At 38.8% G+C, this 21,195-nt stretch overlaps 1 protein-coding gene across 3 annotated transcripts in view; it reads right to left on the bottom strand.

Annotated features, from left to right (window-relative positions):
- The window catches only part of SHISA6 (shisa family member 6), a 457,435-nt gene extending 441,883 nt beyond the window's left edge, over positions 1 to 15,552 (bottom strand). For all 3 annotated transcript variants that reach the window (XM_027850213.1, XM_027850214.1, XM_027850215.1), the window contains exon 1: positions 14,924 to 15,552. In XM_027850213.1, coding sequence (XP_027706014.1) covers positions 14,924 to 15,552 — 629 coding nt within the window. The remainder of the gene's footprint in view (positions 1 to 14,923) is intronic.
- Positions 15,553 to 21,195: the final 5,643 nt, after the last annotated feature.

Genomic DNA, 21,195 nt, shown 5'->3' with positions numbered 1-21,195 from the left:
ATGTAGAAAGGAGGAAGAGGAAGTGGTTAGCAAAAGTGATGCAAAAAAACAAAGCCATTATAATCTTATTTTTTTAAATGTGCAGACAAAAAGAATTTCAAAAGGAAGCACAGACAAACAGGGCAGTTTTTAAATTAATGTGTATATACACAGATACATAAATATGTATTATTATAACATGTATGTGTATATACAGACACATAGGCAAGTAGTATAAAATGGGGAGTCATAGCTCCTTAGAGAATCCTTTTTTGGCATTCTGCTTACTATACAGAAATAATCTTTTTTTAAGACCAGAATAAAAATAAAATTAAATAAAATAAAACCATAACAACCTCTGAATTTAGATATTAAAAAATAAGCAAATTTCTCAGTATAACATGACACATTCATAAAAAGTGCTAGGACATTAAGGAATCAAAAATAAAGGTAAAATGGACAAAACAGTAAACACAAACTTTATAGACTATTATACAATAAAAATAGTATTTAATGCTGGAAACATAAGCAAACCATTGAGATTCAAGTGAAGACTATATAATCATATCCAAAATAATGAATGTATCAAACAACAAATCATAGAAACAATAATTATCCTAAAGAGAATAACAACAATAAGGCTATAACATATCAAAATTTATGAAACATAGCTAAATTGGTCCAGCTGAAAATATTTTTCTCTTAACACACACATTAATGAAATAGAAAAAGAGATCATGAACTTCGTATTCAATTTTTTAAAACCAGAAAATCAACAAACTAAGAAACCCAACATAATAAAAAATATTGAAAATTAGAGGACAATTTGATAAAGTTGAAAGTTTAAAAATGATTTAACTGTGAAGCAGAAGTGCTATTTAAAAAAAAAAAAAAACAAAATCTCCATACTATTATCTAATTCTTTCTAATGAGAGAAAGGAAAATCAAATTATAAAAACAAAGAGGAAGAATTCACAACACAGAGTAAATATCAGAGGATTATCAAAATGCAAAAATAAGAGGCTTACACAAGGAATGACCCATTAAAAGGGAATCATAAAGATGTGTCTACACCTCTAGGAGGTGCAAATAAATGTCTCGGTCAAACTACTGGGCAGTTTACCATTGGATGGCTGAAGGATCAGCCACACTCCTGGTAGTATAGAAAAAGCAATATTTCCATCTCTGCAGTCAATAAAGACAGGTGAACTGTCAGTCAAGGGAGTCATCTCTGCTACTGAAGAACAGAGACACTCATGAAAGAAAAACTCAGTTCTTTAGAAGGAATCACTATTCCCTTATGCCTTTTCTAAAGTTGAGTGGGTGTGAGAGATGGGAATTTCTTTCCATCTCCTCCTATTGACAGCACTATCTTGCAGTTGAGCAATTCACCAAGTAGAAGATATTGCACCTAGCGGAGGGCAAGCCAAGAGACGAGATATAAAGAAAAGTAGCCCCAGGAAGTTCATCAGAGTGAATAGCCCATGAAAGACACTACATCCCAGGGTAGAAGTATAAGGACACCTAAGGGAAAGAAAGGAAATGAAGGACCCACCATGTTAGAGATGTGAGTTGCCTTGGTCACGTGAGTTCCCTATGTGTGTGCCTTTCCCATGATATACTCTATATGTCTGCCTACTCATCCCACTGGCACTGTGTGTATTTATGAGTAATTCACAGGTTTATGGGAGTAATGATTTTTTTGTACTCTTCACAGGCTTATTTATACTACACTGCTTCTGTAAATGTCTTGCTTTGATCTAATTGTGCTAACTAGTTGCCTTTTAAAGGTGAATGCATCTGTAAGAGTTCAGTATCTATGATTTTAAAAATATGGACCCAAAGAGTACCATGAACTGGGGTAGCATTCTCCCAAGGGACCCGATCTGTGAGTAAAAGTCTTCTCTTCAGTATAGTAAAAGTATATACTTAAAACAAAGTAACATTATTTGCAATAGATAAACACTGGAAGTTTTTCAAATCAAAATATGGGGAAAATATAGGGAAATTCTCCCTAGAATTATTTGACATAGTTTTGGAAATTTCAGCTATATAAGGAGAAAGAGACAGAGACAGACAGACAGAGACAGAGAGAGAGTAATTAGATGTATAATCATCAGCAAAGAAGAGACAAAATTATCCCTATTTGCAGATAATATGATGATTTACTTAGTAAGTTCTTAAGAATCAGTAAAGAAACTAATCAAGAAAATTAATAACTACAGTAAAGGAGAGGACAGAGTTAGGAACTGGACCTAATTGGATCAGGGAACTTCCCCTCTACCAATGCAGGTCAACACCTTCTCTACAACTAGTAGTCTTAAAGAGCTACCTTTAGCACTGAGAGGTTATAGGACTTGCCCAGGGTCACACAGTCAGTGTGTGTTAAAGGCAAGACTTGAATCCAGACTTTTGTGGCATTGAGCCCAGTTCTCTATCAACTACCATACTATAGGAAAATAGCAGAATAAAAAAAAAAATCCACAAAATCATTAGTATTTTATATAGTACTAACAAACACCAAGAGGAAATTATAGAGAAATTTCATTCAAAATAAATATGAAATGCATAAAATATTTTGTCATTCCCATGGCAAGATATATTCAGGAATTATATAGACACATGTGTGTATGCATATATAGAAAGATACATACATCCATACTCATATATGTAAAACTATAAACTACTTATTACAGAAATAAACCAAAACAAATAATTGAAGAGATATCCATTGTCCATGTTTGAAACACACCAATAACAAAAATAATAATCATATCTAAACATATCTAATTTACAGATTTAGTTCTGTTATAATCAAAACACCGGTAAGTTCATTTCTAGAACTAGACAAAATATACTGAGTAAGTAAGAAGTTGTTTAGCGTAAGAAAAAATCTAGAATTTAAAGGGAAAAATGAAAAAAAAAAGTTGTGAAAAAATGATGCTAGCTTTTACAAGATCTTAAACTACAGTAAGTGATAAAGTAGCAATCTTTGAACTCTTTGTGCTGGTTTAAAAATACATAAATAGATTTGTGGGACAGATTTGATTAATAGAGATAGAAGCAAGTAAGTATAGCAACCTAACACTAGAATAAATACAAGAACATGAACTACTGAGGGAAGGTCTCCCTCTTTGAAAACCTCTAGAAAAACTGGAAAGCAGCTTGTTCGCAAATCAGTTTACACCAACATCTTACAGCACATACCACAATAAGATCTAAATGGAAAGGCATCCTAAAAATAAAAGTTCACATTATTGAAAAAAATAGAAGAAAAAATGTTACCTTTCATACTTAGAGCTGAGAAGATAATTCATAATTAAATAAGGAATAGAGAGGATTCTAAAAATTTTTGAAGTTTTCAATTATGCAAAAATAAAAAGATTTTTGATCTAATAAATTTCAATGGAATTCCAATAAAGAGAGAAACTAACAAGATAAGCTTTATATTACTTGAAGTTATTTTCTTTTTTTAAGCAAATTATTTAAGTTTATGATTTTATACATAAATTTTTGGTTACATTGCATTTGAAGATGTTGAGAGTGGTCAAATTTATAAGTAAATATATTTAAAGAAAATCTAGAAACATACTTCTTAGAAAATAGGAAGCTAGAAAAGTCAAAGACTTCTTGAATTCAAATTTGGCCTCAGACATTTACTAGCTATGTGACCCTGGACAAGTCTCTTAATTTTGTTTGTCTAGTTCTTCATCTGTAAAATGAGCCAGAGAAGGAAATGACAAACCACTCCAGTATCTCTGCCAGGAAAACCCTAAATGGGGTCAAGAAGAATCAGATACAACTGAAATGACTCAACAAAATCAAAAAAAGTCATAAACTCTGACTGTGGCACTGTGGTTATGATTCTATTATTCCCTCTCTGTATCTAGACTGTATATGTCGTAATGGAAGTATGCTAAAAAAAAAAAAAAGCATGTCCCAGTGAAATCTAATAGGTAAGATTTTCCTCAAAGCAAAAAAAAAGGCAGAAAAAGGTTAAAATAAATTTGATTACACTATGACCAGGTAACATTTATACCAGGAACTCAGAAAAAGCATTTGACAAAATACAACACCCATTCCTATTAAAAACACAAGAGAGCAAAGGAATGAATGGAAACTTCCTTAAAACAATAGGTAGTGGGGCAGTTACGTGGCACAGTGGATAGAGCACTGGCTCTGGAGTCAGGAGGACCTGAGTTCAAATGCAGCCTCAGACACATAAAAACTCACTAGCTGTGTGACTCTGGGCAAGTCACTTAACCCCAATTGCCTCACTAAAAAAAATAGGTAGCAACAATCTAAAATCATCAGCAAGTATTATACGTAACGAGGATAAGCTAGAAGTGTTTCCAATAAAATCAGGGATGAAACAAGGATGTCCATTATCACCATTGTTATTCAATATTGTGCTAGAAATGTCAGCTTTAGCAATGAGAGAAAAAAATGACATTGAAGGAATTAGAATAGGCAAAGAAGAAACAAAGTTATCACTCTTTGCAGATGCTATGATAGAATACTTAAAAAATCCTAGAGAGTCAAGTAAAAAAATTACTTGAAATAATAAACAAACTTAGCAAAGTTGCAGGATATAAAATAAACCCACATAAAGCATCGTCTTCTCTATACATTACTAATAAAGCTCAGCAGCAAGAGATGGAAAGAGAAATTCCACTTAAAGTTACTGTAAATATTTTAAAATATTTGGGAGTCGACCTGCCAAAACACTTTTCACACAAATAAAGTCAGATTTAAATAATTGGAAAAATATCAGTTGCTAATGGGTAGGCCACGCTAATATAATAAAAATGACAATTCTACCTAAATTAATTTACTTATTCAGTGCAATACCAATCAAACTACCAAAAATTTTTTCATAGAGCTAGAAAAAACAATAACAAAATTCATCTGGAAGAGCAAAAGGCCCAGAATATCAAGAGAACTAGTGAAAAAGAAATGCAAGGGAAGGTGGCCTAGATGTACTAGATCTTAAATTGTATTATAAAGCAGCAATCATTAAAACTACTTGGTACTGGCTGAGAAACAGAGTGGTGGATCAGTGGAATAGGTTAGGTATGCAAGACACAACAGTCAATGGTTATAATAATCTACTGTTTGATAAATCCAAAGACTCCAGCTTCTGGGATAACAAAAACTTCTGGAAAAACTAGAAAAAACTAGAAACATGTATGGCGGAAACTGGGCATAGACCGACATCTTACACCCTATACCAAGATAAAGTCAAAATGGGTACAGGATTTAGATATAAAGACTGATACTATAAGCAAACTAGGAGAGCAAGGAATAGTTTACCTATCAGATCTATGGAGAAGGGAAGAATTTGTGACCAAACAAGTAATAGACAACATTATGAAATGCAAAATAGATAATTTTGATTACATTGAATTGAAAAGTTTTTGCACAAACAAAGCCAATGTAACCAAGATTAGAAGGGAAGCAGAAAGCTGAGAAACAGTTTTTACAGCCAGTGTCTTTGATTAAGGCCTCATTTCTAAAATATATAAAGAACTGAGCAGAATTTATAAGAATACAAGTCATTGCCCAATTGATAAATGGTCACAGGATACGAATAAGCAGTTTTAAGAGGAAGAATTTAAAGCTATCTAGAATCATCTGAAAAAAATGCTCTAAATCACTATTGATGAGAGAAATGCAAATCAAAATGACTCTGAGGTACCATATCACACCTATCAGATTGGCTAACATAACAAAATAGAAAAACGATAAATGTTGGAGAACATGTGGAAAAATTAGAACATTAATGCATTGTTGGTGAAGTTGTAAACTGATTCCATTCTGGAGAGTAATTTGGAACTATGCCCAAAGGGCTATAAAATTGTGCACACACTTTGACTCAGCAATACTACTTCTAGATCTGTATCTCAAAGACATCATAAAAATGGGGAAAGGACCCACATGTACAAAAATATTTATAGCAGCTCTTTGTGTGGTGGAATTGGAAATTGAGGGGATGCCCATCAATTGGGGAATGACTGAACAAGTTGTGGTATATGAATGTAATGGAATACTATTGTTCCATAAGAAATGATGAGCAGGTGGACTTCAGAAAAATCTGGAGAGATTTTTATGAACTGATGATGAGTGAAATGAGCAGAACCAGGAGAACACTGTACATAGTAACAGCCATGTTGTGCGATGACTGACCTCAATTATGCAAGGATCTAAGGCTATCCACATCCAGAAAAAGAGCCATGGAGTCTGAATGTAGATGGAAGCATACTATTTGCTCTCCTTTTCTTTTGTGTTTTATTTCTTTCTCCTGGTTCCTCCCATTAGTTCTAATTCTTGTATACATCATGACTAATGTGAAAATATGCTTAATATGAATGTATAAGTACAGCCTGTATCAGATTACATACCATCTTGGGTATGGGGGAAAAGAAAAAGGGGGAGAAAATTTAAAACTCAAAATCTTACAAAAGTGAATATTAAAAACTAAAAATAAATAAATTATTTTTAAAATAAATAAATAAATAAATTTGATTAAAAAGTTGAACTAAGGTATAGCTTTTAAAACTTTTTATCACCATAGTTTTGTGACAACCTCAGGATATCTCCAACTTTTTCAAGTGATTTCATAAAATTTTTTAAATAAAATCAATTTAAATTGATTGTGATATTAAAAATAAATGTGTATTAATGTAGTATTTGAAATCTTTAGATTCAGGGTAGGAGGTCTAAGTGTATGGAATCAGAAAGTAAAAAATGAATTGTTACAATTCTGCAAAGTTTGGGAATCATTATAGAAATCTACATTATCCATTTACAAAAAAATACAGAGATAAAGTCAGGGCCCGTATAAAATTAGACAATATTGAGTAGAAATCAGACTATGTAGGTAAAAGAAATATAATGCCTTCTACCACCATAACTCCACCTCAATCTATAGACAATGTTCAGGTGATTCTACCCCATATCTATAAGCACTGCTTTTGAGCAGCTCACATTTTTATGTTAGCCTTTTTTCAGGTGTTTCAACCAGCAATTTCTGCGTAACTGATTTGTGTTACCCATGAAATTTCATAAAGTTATTAAAATAGTTGAAATAATAACTTGGCTTTAAAAATAAGAATATCTTCCCTGCCTTGATCTGCTTGAGAACTCTGGATATCTCAGCAGCAAGCTCCCCGGAAGTACAGGCAATAAGTATTGTTCTCTGAGCCTGGAGGAGTGAAAGGGTATAGAGGACCAATGATATATGTTTTTACTCTCTAGACCTGGGGTGGCATGGAGGAGGGACAAGTGAATAGTTAGAAATATGAATAAAGACAAAGAGAACATTTTCAGTCCTGTGATTTTTTTAAAGTATTTGCAAATCATCCTACTCTGTCAAGGTACAATCTTGTTCTAATGATGCTGTTGGTATGGGTAATGGTCAATGATAACTATTTTATAGATTCATAATATATAATAAGAGAAATACTGCTCACAATATTACAGTAATACAGTAGGCTCTTGATAAACTTTTCCTGAATCAGTCCATCACTTTGTCTTCACAGAAGACATGATATAACTAAGCCACTGTATTCAGTGAAGTAATAGTTTGCTCTGTTTTCTAAATGTCTTTCTCTTCATCCTTCCATTATCTTTTTTTATTTCCTCTTCCCTAGAATCCCTTCCTACCTCTCTCCTTTACTGTTTATAAGGTTCAACTAGTCACCCTAAATCCTACATTTCCCACAAGAATTTGTCACACAAAGAAAAATAATGAATATCTGCAATGCCAAAATCTTTAATCAAAAGTGAAATGTTCCACCTCTACCCCTACCAGTAAAGTTGAGATAAAAAGCAAATTCACTCTCTGTGTACCAATTCATTATAATCATTCTTGAATGTTTGAAGAAGTATAATGTTCAGGGATGATTTAAAAATGCATCACCCAAAAAGCTAAAAAAGGGACTCTGCATTCTCTCTTTATCTATTGAATCCTTTCTCATTACCTATAAATATCAGAATATCCCCTATCCTAAAACAAAACAAAACAAAACAAAACAAAAATCCTTTACTAGTCCCTCCTATCCCTTCAAACTATGTTCCCATATCAACAGTCCATTTTGCAGCCAAATTCCTGGAAAAGAACTGCCTACACTTAATGCTTCCACTTGCTCACCTCTCATTCATTTCTCAGGTCCTTTAATCTAGCTCCCATTCCCACCATTCAGATGAATCTGTTCTCTATAGGTACCACTGACCTCCTACCTACTAAATCAGATGTCCTTTGCTCATTCCTCATCTTTCTTGATCTTTGTAATGGAGATTTGGAGCATGCTCAGCTCATCTAAGAGGTAGTCACCTATATGGAAGATGTGGAGACTTGCTCCTGAGAGAAAGGAAAAGAGGTTTGGACATTTTGCTATTGGCCTGTCACGTAGTTGGTAGCAGCCTTTTTCCATTGCCTGTGTGACCAGAAATAGTTGTGCCTTTAAAACTTACCTGAACGACCAGAGTCTACCCATTTTTCTCTCATTTGTGTCTAAAGGTGAAGGACTGCTTTTATTCATGGTAGTTAACACCATGGGGGCGGCTTGAGGGTCACCTCCCCTCCCCCACCTCCATTTAGACTATGTGGCACTGAGAAATATGTTTGGGGTTTGGGTCTTGTTTCATCCATCATTTTTAGTTCCAGGGGCATGGAGTACAGTTCCTGACTGGGAAGCTTAAGTCACAGACCCAGTAATCCAAGCCAGGTTGAAGGGTAGGGGGTGTCTAAGTCCACATGTGTTGGGGAAAATATTTGTATGTTTGTTCTTGCTACATCTTTGAAGTAAATTTTCCTTGATAAAAGCTAATCTGTTAAAACAGATTAAACACGTAAAAAGTGGTTAAATGGAACTGAAGTGTTAATCACTGTCCCCTTAAAGGGGAGGGGGAGAGAAGGAGTTGGTGGGGGCTTGAGCAGATAGCAGGAGATAGACTCCCCAAACCCCTCAGGGTACTGGAAAACCTTGAGAGGATGGGAAAAATTTAAGAAACCAAGTTCTCAGAGTGTGGGACCAAACCAGACATGTTATACTTCTCTGTAGCTTTTGGTGCTATTGACCTCTTAATATTTTCAGCTCCCTTAGCAATTCATGAGGTTATCCTCTGCTCTGTGTCTTCCTACCTGTTTGACCATTTGACCCCAGTTGTCCTTGTCTATAAAATCATCCATGACCCACACCTTACTCCTCAGATGTGGACATACTTCTGAGCTCTGTCCAGGATAATACTCTTCTTTCTCTGTTCTCTCTCTGTCTCTCTGTCTCTGTCTCTGTCTCTGTCTCTGTCTCTGTCTCTCTCTCTCTCTCTGTCTCTGTCTCTCTCTCTCTCTCACATCTCATCTCATCCCATCATCCCCTGTGGATTCAATGATTATCCATGCAGTTGATTTCTAAATCTATATAACAAGTCCTCATCCCTCTCCTGGGCTCCAATACTGTATCACCAAATTCCTGCAGGGCATCTAATAATAATAATAGCTAATATTTATATAGTACTTACTATGTGCCAGGAACTGTGCTAAGTACTTTACAATTATCTCATTTGATCCTCATGGCCACCATGGAAAGTAGATGCTATTATTATCCCCATTTTTCAAATGATGAAACTGAAGCAAACAGAGGTTAAGTGACTCGCCCAGGGTCACCAAGTTAGTAAGTGCCTGAGGTTATATTTGAACTCAGATCTTCCTGATTCCAGGCCCAGAGTCACATATACTATATGCCTCAAATTCAACACGGCCAAAATAAAACTTTATTTTGTTTTCTTCCAAACTGATGTCTCCTCCAAATTTCCCTATTGCTCTCAAAAGCTCTACCATGCTTCCAATCTACCAGGTTTACAACTTTCGAATTATTTTCATCTCTATTCTGTTCATTTCTTTATATCTACCGGTTGCCAAGTCCTGTTGATTCTTCCTCCCCAACATCTTTCCAATCACATAGACACCACACTAATTCAGGCCTTCATCACCACCTGCAATGACTATTTCAAAAGCCTCCTAAACTCTCTTCTTGCATCCAGACTCTTCCTTCTCCAGTCCATAATCCATGCATCAGTCAAACTGATATTTCTAAATATCAATGTCTAACCATGGCACTCTCCTGCTCGAGAAGTTTCAGTGGTTCCCAAGTTCCTCTAAGATCAAAGATAAATTTAACATTCTTCACAATCTAATTCCAACTTTTTCAGACTGATCACACAATTCTTTCTTTCACATAGCCTATATTCCACCAAATTGGCCTGTAGACACTCCATCTACAACCTCTATAACTTTGCGAAGGTTGAGCCCTATGCCTTGAATGTTCTTTCTTTGTACCTTCACTTCCTGAAATTCTTAGCTTCCCTTAAAGCACAGATTAAAAAAAAACCCACCTATTATACAAGGCCTTTCCTGACCCTCTGGCTGTTAGTTGCCCCCCCCCTTCAAATTTCTTTGTATGTATTTTATATACATTTATCTTCACATGTCTTGTTTTTCCACAATAGAATACATAAGCCCCTGGAGGGAAGGGACTGTTTTCACTTTTGTCTGTGTATCCATAGGGCTTAGCACAGTTTCAGGCACACAGTAGGCATTCAATAAATGCTTATTGATTTGAATTCAAAATTGGCTTCTAATGTTGCTAGGCTGCTGCCATTGTGAGCTTTGTAAAAAGAAAACATAGATCTCCTAGCTTGCAATTAAATTCTGGATGGTTAAAGAAGCTTTCCTTTGATTTCCTATCGTAGTGCCCTTGTTCATGGAGAGGGGGAAGGGGAATTTAACTTCTACTCTTTTTTTCCCTAATAAGAAAGGGAGCTCCACTCAGTTTTCTCCTCCCACAGTCTCTGAGCTCTGTGTTCCCTCAGCCCCTCCCGGTGATTGGGAGTGGGAAGGCACAGGGCAGTCTCTCTCTGTGCTCTGACTTCACCAACTGTGTCTAGAGAATCTTAATAGCTCCCTGACCCATCTGTTAATTAGCCATAGAAAAAAGGAAGAAAGAAAAAAGAACCATACAGTTCTTCCTTCTGAGTGATTCTTGTCTCTAAGACACTAATGAATCAACTAAGGGTGTGAAGGAAGGAACAGCTTTGGAAAAGAGACACCTAGTACAGAATTTAATATCAGGCTGAAACCAGGGTCTCTGCTGCAGTTTCCTACAAATATCCTTGGACCCAGTCATTCCCTCCCCCACTCCCCACCCCCAACCACTGCTGGGACACATTTTTCTGTCCCTGGGGCTGCTTTTCTGAGGGGACATAGCAACTGCTCATGAAAATTTTAATAAATTGTCATTGGTGGACAAGAAACAGACATGTCAACCTGAACCATTGGAGATCCCCCAAAAATGTTAAGGCATAGAAGCAGTGTCAGAGAACAGAGCAGCATCCAAAAAATGACTGTTTCTCTTTTAGAAAATTCAGACAGCAAGGGTGGAGAGCATTGTGTTTTGTTTTGTTTTTTCATGGCCAGTGGATGAATTCTGGTTATTCTTCCAGGGGACCTGCCTCCTTCTCTTATTCCCTCAGGGTCAGATAACTGAACTTGAGTTCCTACTTATTGGTTAGAGCCCAGAGAGCTGACAATTTCCTTCTAGCACAGATTCTTATCTACTCAGAAATATAGTCACAGAACCTGGTCTGTTTGTACACTAACCAATTTAGGAAAAACAAGTTTATTCTCTGCAAGGTATGAATGGTTAGAGGACCTGATACTAAAGGAATCTGTGTTGGGATATTCTGATGGTTGCTTAACCTGGCCATATTCACATGAAAATTGCTCTCCTATCTAGGGGTCCATTTTTTTTACCCTCACCTCTGCCAAAATAAAGCCAAATTCCCCTTTGAAATATTTCAGATCTCTTGCCCCAGAACTCAGAATAACTTGACTGACTAGTGCCTAAAGGGCTATGCTCACAGCGGGATAGGATATCCTCAGATTTCCTCTGCAAAAGGATATATTTGAGTACTATGTAAATTATAACATATCCTATTTTCTTCTTTGTCCTCTACTAGATGTAAATCCACTCTTCTGTCTGCCCTTCCCTGGAGAAACTACACTGCCCATCACTGCCAGCATGCTCTGTTTAAGATCTTGAGACTCACTTGCAATATCTGGTACAATTCATTGCCAACCTAAGCTTTTCCAGTCTTATCTCCTATGCTCCCCTCCAGCTATTCTATGCTCATCATTCCCTGTTATCTTTCGTTCCTCTCCCCACTTTAATCCTTGCTCACATCATCTCTCATACCTGGAACATATTCCCTCTACATCCCATTTCTGCCTAATAATAATAATGCCCTTTCCTTCCTTCAAGGCCTAACCCAGGTACTTATTTTTCCTTGATGTCTTCCCAACCCCCCCTTGGTGAAATCGATGTACGAATACCCTAATGTCAAAACCAGCCAAAGCTTAATGGTCATGCAATCAAATACTTCCATTTTGCAGGTAAAGACAATGAGTTCCAGAGAGATCGCATAGCTAGTAAGTGTTAAATATAGTCCTAGTTCTCCTAACTTCACTACATCGCAGATGCCTCACCTCTCCCTTCTTAAACACCTCACAAAACCCAGACCTCTCTTATGTACTTATCACATTTCTTCTATCAATTATTTGTGTCCTTGTTTGTTAGAATGTAAGCTCCTTGATAATAAGGGCATGTGCCAGATTTACTTTCATATACCCCAAACCTAGCAAAGTGCTTTACACATAGTCAGCATTTGAATATTTGTTGAATTGAGCTGTCATTCTTGTGAATGACTACTGAAACTACAAATATTGTGTTATAGAATAATAAAACATCATAGAACGTTAGAAAAGGAAAGAACTTCGGAAAGCATCTAGTTCAATTTCCTCAAAAAACAGCTGAGGAAATTGACGCCAAGAAAAGGGAGATGATTTTCCCAAAGCCACACTGTTAGTTGAGACAACAGAGAACAAAACCCTGCAATTCTGTCCCCTTGGCTAATGTTCTTTCCACTTCAATTTTCTGGTAGGAGTTAGTAAAAGAGAGATATAATCCCAAAATTGCAATAAACTTACTCAGGGAAAGGAATCAGACTTGGGAACACAAGTCAAAAAGAGGACACAGTTGAAATGAAGGGCTCTTCCCTTCTCTCTCAACCCCAAGGCAAAAGTAAGCTTGTTTTATGGTTGAAAGGAAAATTGAATAAGCCAATCCAAGAAACAACCCTTTCCTTCGAGCAGGACATTTAATATCATTTGCAGAGACACTGAGAAGGGTACTTCCAGCCTAGGTGTCTCTTTCACCTGCTCTACTTCTCCCTCTCCCTACTTCACTCTTCCATTTAGCTGTAGCTACTATTTCTGATAAGTCTTCACAGAGTGCACAGTGCTAGACACATTGCAGGTGATGTTTAAAAGTATGTTCAGGAAGGTAGGGATGGGAAGTAGCTGTTTCTTAGGAAATGAGCTGTTTTTCTGAGAGTGTCCTATTTTTAATATTGGGGCTTTTCTCAGCATTGAAGCTCCTATATTGTCAAACCAGTTGAGGTGAAACATGTTAGAGGAGTATCATCTTTTCTCAGTTTCCACGTTATAATCAGAAATAAACCAATCATCCCTTTTCAGTGTATTGGGAAAGTTATACTTGCCTTAAGGTTTAGGTGATAAAATTTTAAATTCTGGGATCAGGCTTTCAGGAAAAACTGAACAGCAAACAGAGCCCGCAAGAGTGTGGAGGTGGTGTAATAGAAAGAGCACTGGGTTTGAAGTCAGGAGACATGGGTTTGAATTCTGGCTCTGCTCTCTACTAACCTTGAATATAATACTTTATTCTTCTCCCTGGGCCTCAATTTCCTTCCCTATAAAATGAGGGGATTGGATCAAGTGACCTTTTAGATTCCTTAACAGCTCTATATGTATGTAAGTGTGTGCTTGTATGCATGCATATATGTATGTGTGTGTATGCACATTGGTGCCAAATTAGATAAGAGGAAGGGGACAATGGCCCATGACAAGGCTGACCAAGGGACCCAAAGAAACACGCTGAGGGGGATCTGGTTATTAGGTCAATATTCACACAATGTGTGAGAAATCATGCAATTTCCTGTGGGCTGTATCTGTGCCTTCAATGCACTCAAGTAAGCAGAGTCCAGCTACTTAGTGGAGAGGGAACTGGAAAAAGACCTAACTTTGCATCCAAGGGGCTTCTGCTTTGACTTTTCAAAAGGGATGGTTGGAAGTGATTAGGTTTCAATGTGAGATGTTCACCAGGAGGAGGCAGTTTCTTCAATCCTGTGGGCTTTTAATCTACCTGGATGTGTTGGTGTAGGGTGCTATATTGGGTTTTTGAAATGAAATACATGTGTCCTACCTTATAAAATGGAATGGGAAGGAAGGAATCAAAATTTTGTCATAATGGATTTGATAAACAATTTTCCCAATACCGCCTTCCTTTCAAGCTTAAACTACCATTTCCAGTAAGTCATCAGCTTGGGGGCAGTTTGCATTACAAAACACACAGTATGTTGATTCACCATGCCAAAAAAAAATTGCCATTAAAAGGAACCACGTTTACATGCATTGAAAAGAAAACCCCAGGAGAATCAATCCAGATTATTTGGAAAATTCCTAGACTCTATATTCCTAACCAGAAAGGCTGTCCAAAGCTAGGTCAGTGATTGTTCAGAGTCAGGGAAAGGAGCTGAAGGAGTGGAGAAAAGGCTAAGGTGGGTGGGTAAAAGAAACCTCTACTATCTACACTTAAGTCTCTGGCTTATTTTAAACCAAAAGAGTGATGACCAAAATATCACACACCAGTCAATCATATTGGGTGACATTGTAAAGAAGAGAGACAGCAGAGCAAAGAGCGTCTAAAAGAGTCTGGAGAGAAAGAGATCTGGGGAGTCAGGGTAGGAATAGTAGCAACCGTTGGAGAAACATGGAAAATATGGGACTTCCCTTCTCTTCCCCTCTCACCTGTGGATGTTCATCTCCCTCGGGGGGCGGTGGGCCTTGTCATAGGAGACTTTGGCAAAGACTACAGCGATGATGACGAAAGCGATTACTCCGCAGGTGATGTAGACAGTGAAGTTGGTCTTGTCCTTCTCTGGGTCGTACTTGTTCTGGATATCCTGAGGAATCACCTGGGTGCTAGGAGTCTGGATCCACCCAGGGCTCACATAGTTCTTACACTGGTGCTGATCCAGTTTCTCTCCCCGCTTGTTGCAGCAGAAGCGGTAGAAGCAAGTACCACAGCAGTACAGGAAACCGCTCTCGCTGTTATTGCACTCAAACTCCTTGTCATACTGGCCGCTCACATCGTAGTAGCCCCAACACGTCTCGTGGGTGACCGTGACACTGGACGAAGGCCGGCCCCGCCGCCCCCCGTCTGGGACCGCCGGCTGGCGGGACGTCCCATTCAGTTCTCGGTTGCCCCTAACCATTGTCCCTCCAGCCCGCAGGCCCCCGACGGCTCCAGGGCCAGTGCTGTTATTCCGGTTCCCGCGGCCCCGGGGCCCAGCCTCAGCCGTAGGCACCAGCAAGTGCAGGGACTCCAGGGAGAGCAGCAGCGGCAGCAGCAGCAGCAGAAAGCGCCGCAGCGCCATGGTAGGCGGCTGGACTAGCAGGCTAGCGGCTGGGCAGACCAGACCGGGCGCTCGGCGCAGAGGCTGGCAAACCGGAGCCCTGCCGGGGCTGCGCCGGTGGCTTTGGATGGCAGAACCCACGGAGGCTGGCGAGTATGCTCAGGAACTCAGGGCTACAGCGCCATCGAGGCTCCGAAGGAGGCTGGAAAGGAAAGGTCCGAGCTGACCGGCGCGGGGCTCAGACGGCGGTCCCGTTTCTACGCCTCCCAGCTAGGCTTGGTTTGGCTCCTGGACAACCCCATTCCTTGGTGAAGACGACAGAGTGGCTCCCTATTTCAAGCGGGACGAGGAGAGCTGATCCAGGAAGCTACAGCGGCGGCGTCCCGTCCGGGCGGGTCCTGCGGGACAAGACGGGGGAACTAGTCACTGGGGGGAGGGGGGAGGAGGGGAGAAAAGAAGAGGGAATTGGGGGAGGGAGGAATTAGGGGGGCAGGGAAATGAAGGCACACTAGCTTGGGGAGAAGGCAAGAGGGAGTAACCATCGGGGAACTGTCTAGGGAGAGGTCCCTGTCCTTTCGGGGAGGGGGCGCGCAACCAGCTAAGGCCAAGGGCGGCCCCACCTCCGCCTGGTGTCCCCTGTAAACTGAACCTCTGCTCAGCTCCCTCCTGCCGCTCTGCAGCCCTAATCCCTCCACCTCTCCCTTCTCTCACCCCGCCCCAGGGTCATCGAGCCCCCAGCTCAGAGCATAGGGGATAAGAGAGAAAAGGAGGGATGATGTAGGAGACCAAAGCTGTGGATACCCCTTCTCTCGGCCCCACAGCTGGCTCCCGGCAACGAGGTCTCTAGAGAACACCCCCTCCTTTCCTCCCTCTGGAACCCCGGGTGCGGCTGCTAGGGGTACGGGGAGAAACACCAAGGGACGGCAACCCCGACTCACCATCCTCGGGCTGTGACTGCAGAGGCGGCAGGAAGCCGGAGCAGCAAAGGCTGGAGAGAAGGAGAGCAGCCTCCTTGGCTGTCTGCCTACAGCCAGAGTATGAGAGAGAGGGAGACACGCGCACGCTCATATACATACACACACGCACACACGCGCGCACTCTTTTACACACACACACACACACACACACACACGAGAACTGGGAGGGGAGGGGAGCGATTCCACACTGCCTACGTTCGCCGTGCTGGTAGTGGGGGGAGGGTCTTTTTTCCCCTATCCACTGAAGCCTCCTCACTGTCACTAGAGCTCAAGACTCTAGTTAATCAACGCGCCAAACCAAGTGAAGTGGGAAAAAACAGTGGAATATCCCATTGATCCTGTATAAATATTGTTTGTACATAGTTGTTTCCCCCCGTTAGATTGTGAACTCCCTAAGAGCAAAGGAACTGGGGGTAGTGTGTTTGTTTTTTGACTTTTCCCCCCCTTCTTTTGTATCCCAAGCGCTTAGTCCAGCGTCTGACACGTAGTGGGCGCTTAATAAATGCTTTGTTACTTGACTTGGAAGCCTTCCACTTCTGAGACTTGGCTGCTGCAGGGGCCCTCCCTGCCTGCTGGCCCCCAACTGCCTAACAATAGCTGCTTTCCTCAGGTAGTTCAAGAGTTTGTAACACCTGAATGGGAGATGGTTGCACAAGCACTTTTTTTTTCCAGCTGGGAGCACTTCTCCCCAGCAGTTACACTCACAGCCTATTGAATTGGTCAAACCCATCTCTACATGTTGACAACAGATCAGATGACTTTCTTGAGTCTGCTAAATGGGGCCAAAGTTGGGACCAAACACCTATTTTCCCTCCACTATATACACACATCAGCTGCTTTACTCTTCCTCCTAGTTCAGAGAAGTATTTCAATCAGACAGTTTCTGCCCTGATTTTTTTTTTGTCCTTTGCTTCCAGTTTTGGGAAAGAGATTCGGGATCTAGAAGATAGCAGGGCCATCACAAACTTATCTTAAAATTCTGGTTCTGAGGATTCTACATAAGATTGTTGCTAATGCTACTTTAATAATAATAATATAGCCCCTTGCACTGTTCTTCAGCTTCTCTCTATGCCTACCGTTAATTGATGCTAGAGTATGAAGGGTTTTATTGTAGAAAAGGGATATATTAGTTCCTCTTGTCTCCAAGAGGGAAAAGTGGGTAGAAGTTGCAAAGACCAATTTAGGCTTGAAGTAAGGAGAAGATTATTAAAATTATGTATTCAAAAGTGGAATGAACTGTCTCAAAAAGTAGTGAGTTCCCTTCCACTGGAAGTCTTCAAAGACTGGATGAACAATTGTCATCTATGTCACCTATATAGTAGAGGATATTTTGTATTGGAGTAGGTGGCTTCTAAGATCCACCCTAACTCTGAGATTTGGTAACTTTTACAATTTATTTTATTTTACTTTCTGGAATAAATTCATATCTGTGTGTCCAAGAGGGAAGGTAAGACAACCATCTTCCTCAGTTTCCTTTTCCTCCTTATTACTCCTCCCCTTACCATCTTCTCTCTACTGTTCTGCATACTATCCTCCTATTACCTAGTCACTTTCTTCCTGCTACCTCATTTGACTCCTTTAATTCTGTTTTCTTTCTTCTTCCCTGCCCCATGCCATACACCTCTGATTTGTGAAGAAGAGACTTGAGGTTGAATTTCAGGGAGCTCAGAGAACTCTCTCAGAATTTCCTTGGGGGTTTGTGGAGAACCTCATACTTTTTTTTTTATTTGTATATGACCTGATATGTGAAGGGAGGGATTTACGAAATGAAAAAAAGTAAATCAACCCTGGAAACTCTGCCTATTTCTGAATACCTGAGGGTATTTCAACACTGGTTGAAGTCTGTCTCTGTGGTTTTTCAGTACCTATTATCTAAAAATAAATTGTATTGATATTTTTAGTTTTTACATCATCTATATTTCCTACCATATCTCTCCTCTTCTCTCCTTCCAGAGATACCCCTTAAAATCTTTTTTTAAGGAAGAAAACAAAATTCAGCAAAATTAACCATCATATTGAAAAAAAAATCTGATATCATATGTAGTTTTCCCTCACAAACCCACATTTCTGCAAAAAGTAGTTACCTATACTTAAGGTCAAGCTTATTTATTAACACTAAAAAACAATGTTTCAATTGTTTTGTTGTTATTCTTTCCATTTATACTGCTATACTCATTCTAATTATTGTTTTCCTGGTTTTGCTTATCTCATTTTGCAACACTTCAGATAAGTTTTTCCATGCTTCTCTAGTCATCATGTTCATTGTTTCTGATAGCACAGAAATATTCCATAATTTTCACTTAATACAGTGTGTTTAGTCATTCTCATTCAGTAGGTATCTACTTTGCAGTTATTTTATGCTACAAAAAAGGAAGAAAGTTGTGTGTGCTATAAATATTTTGGTTAATATGGAACTTTACGTTTTTGTCATTGACCTCCTCAGGTTATATGCTTAGAAGTGGAATCTCTGGGTTAAAGGGTATGGATACTTTAATCACTTTATTTCTTTGTATAATTGCTTTCCAGAATGGCTGGACCAATTCATAGCTACTCTCACAATGCACAATGAATGCCTGTCTTTCCACAACCCCTTCAATAATTACTGTTCCCATCTGTTGTCATTTCGAATTTGCTGATTTTGAGGTAAAACTTCAAGGATGTTTTGATTTTTATTTCTTTTGTTATTAGTCTTTTGGAGCATTCTTTAATATGGCTGTTAACAGTTTTGACATTCATCAGTAATGTTTTCCTTTGTCCATTCCAAAACCAGTGGTTCCAAATTCTAAACATCAAAGCATCTTGTTCAACACTCTTGGTATATTTCACTGCTCTAGTTGCAGAAGAAATGGGTTCAAATTATAGCTTATCCTATTCTGCCTTTGTGACCTTGAACAAATAACTTCAATTCTGTGAGCCTCAATTTACTTTATCTACAAAATGAGGCAATTGGACTAGATAGCCTTTAAGAGAGTCCTTTCCACTTTAAACCTATGATCCTTAATTCATAGATAAGGAAACAAGCCCAAGGAGGTAAGATCACTTGTCTAAGGTCACATAACTAATAAATAGCAGAGAGAAATTCTCTTGAATTGTCTTTTTTCAGTAATACTTAGAGATGTTACAGAATACCAACCTTCATTCATTTCTTCAGGTATTTCTTCAGGTGTTCATCCCTTTACTGGAAGGATCCTCCTTGTTTTTTAACTCTACAGTTTGGTTTCTGACCTTACCATTTAACCCATACTGCTCTCTAAATTTATTTGATGATCTCTTAATTGCTGAATCTAATGGCCATTTGCCACTCCTGATCCTTCTTGACTTCTCTGTAGACTCTGATACTGTCAATCACCCTCTTCTCACTGATATTCTCTTCTTTTTAGGTTTCTGTGACAATACTCTCTCCTGGTTCTCCTTCTATTTATCTGACCACTGCTCAGTTTCCTTAGCCAATTCTTCATCCAGGTCTCATCCACTTACCATTGGTGTCCCACAGGGTTCTGCCCTGGGCTGTCTTTTCTTCTCCTTTACGCTATTTTATGGGATCATCTCATCAACTCCCTTGGATTGAATTGTCATCTCTCTGCTGATGATTCTCAATAGATGATGATCTGCTTATCTAGCCATAATATCTCTGCTGATCTGTAGTCTCAAATCTCCAACTGTCTATTGTACTAGGAGACTAGGATGAAACTTAGGTCATAAGCATAGAGGACTGAGTGGTGCCCTTAACAGTAATAGGGAGGTTAGGAAGAGGACAATGTTCAGTTGTTGGGGGAAAATGTTCAATTTTGGATCTATTGAGTTTAAGATGTTTATAGAACATCTAGTTTGATATCTAGTTAATAGTTTTTGATGCCTATTAGTAATTTTTTTTTCTTTGTGCATCCAAAACTGGTGGTTCCAAACTCTTAAGTATCAAAGAAAATAGAAATCTTGGGAGGGAACTGAAAAAAATGTTCAAAAGGAATGGGATGAGGGGTGTTGAACAAGAAGCTCTTTAAAGTTCCTACCAGGTCTAAATCCTTGGAAATAGATTTCCAAGGAAAATTTTATCATCCTCTAGACTCAAAACTGCTCTCCTTCTTTCTCCTCAAACATTATGTTGCGTTGTGTTATGTTATGTTATGTTATATTATGCTACGTTTTATGTTATGTTATGCTATGCTATGCTATGCTATGCTATGTGTTAAGGTATGTTTAGGTAGGGAAAACAAGAAGGGTGAGGAGCATGGTAGAGAACACTTGGGTAAAGATAAATAGAGGAAGAAACAGAAGGGATATTGCTAGAGGAGTTTTGTGTTACAGATAATCTGGACAATAAAAACAAATAGATAGATAGATAGATAGATAGATAGATAGATAGATAGATAGATAGATAGATAGATAGATAGATAGATAAATGAATAAATAAATAAATAGATGAATGAATGAATGAATGAATGAATGAATAGATAAATAAATAAACATCTTCTGGAACAAATTGATATGAAGGTATGATCTAGTAGTAATTGAGGGCTCTAGTCATGTGCACACGAGCTACAGTTCTTTAAGGCAAAAGTCAAGCACATAATAATCTGATGATTTAATCCTTTCACAAATGTGAAGAAAGCAACAGAGGGATCAATGATCTGCAACTGATGGAGAGAGAGAGAGAGAGAGAGAGAGAGAGAGAGAGAGAGAGAGAGAG

Source organism: Vombatus ursinus, unplaced genomic scaffold (genome assembly GCF_900497805.2).
Source record: "Vombatus ursinus unplaced genomic scaffold, bare-nosed wombat genome assembly UNPS02008996.1, whole genome shotgun sequence".
NCBI classification, from domain to species: domain Eukaryota; kingdom Metazoa; phylum Chordata; class Mammalia; order Diprotodontia; family Vombatidae; genus Vombatus; species Vombatus ursinus.
This window is presented reverse-complemented; position numbering and strand designations above follow the sequence as displayed.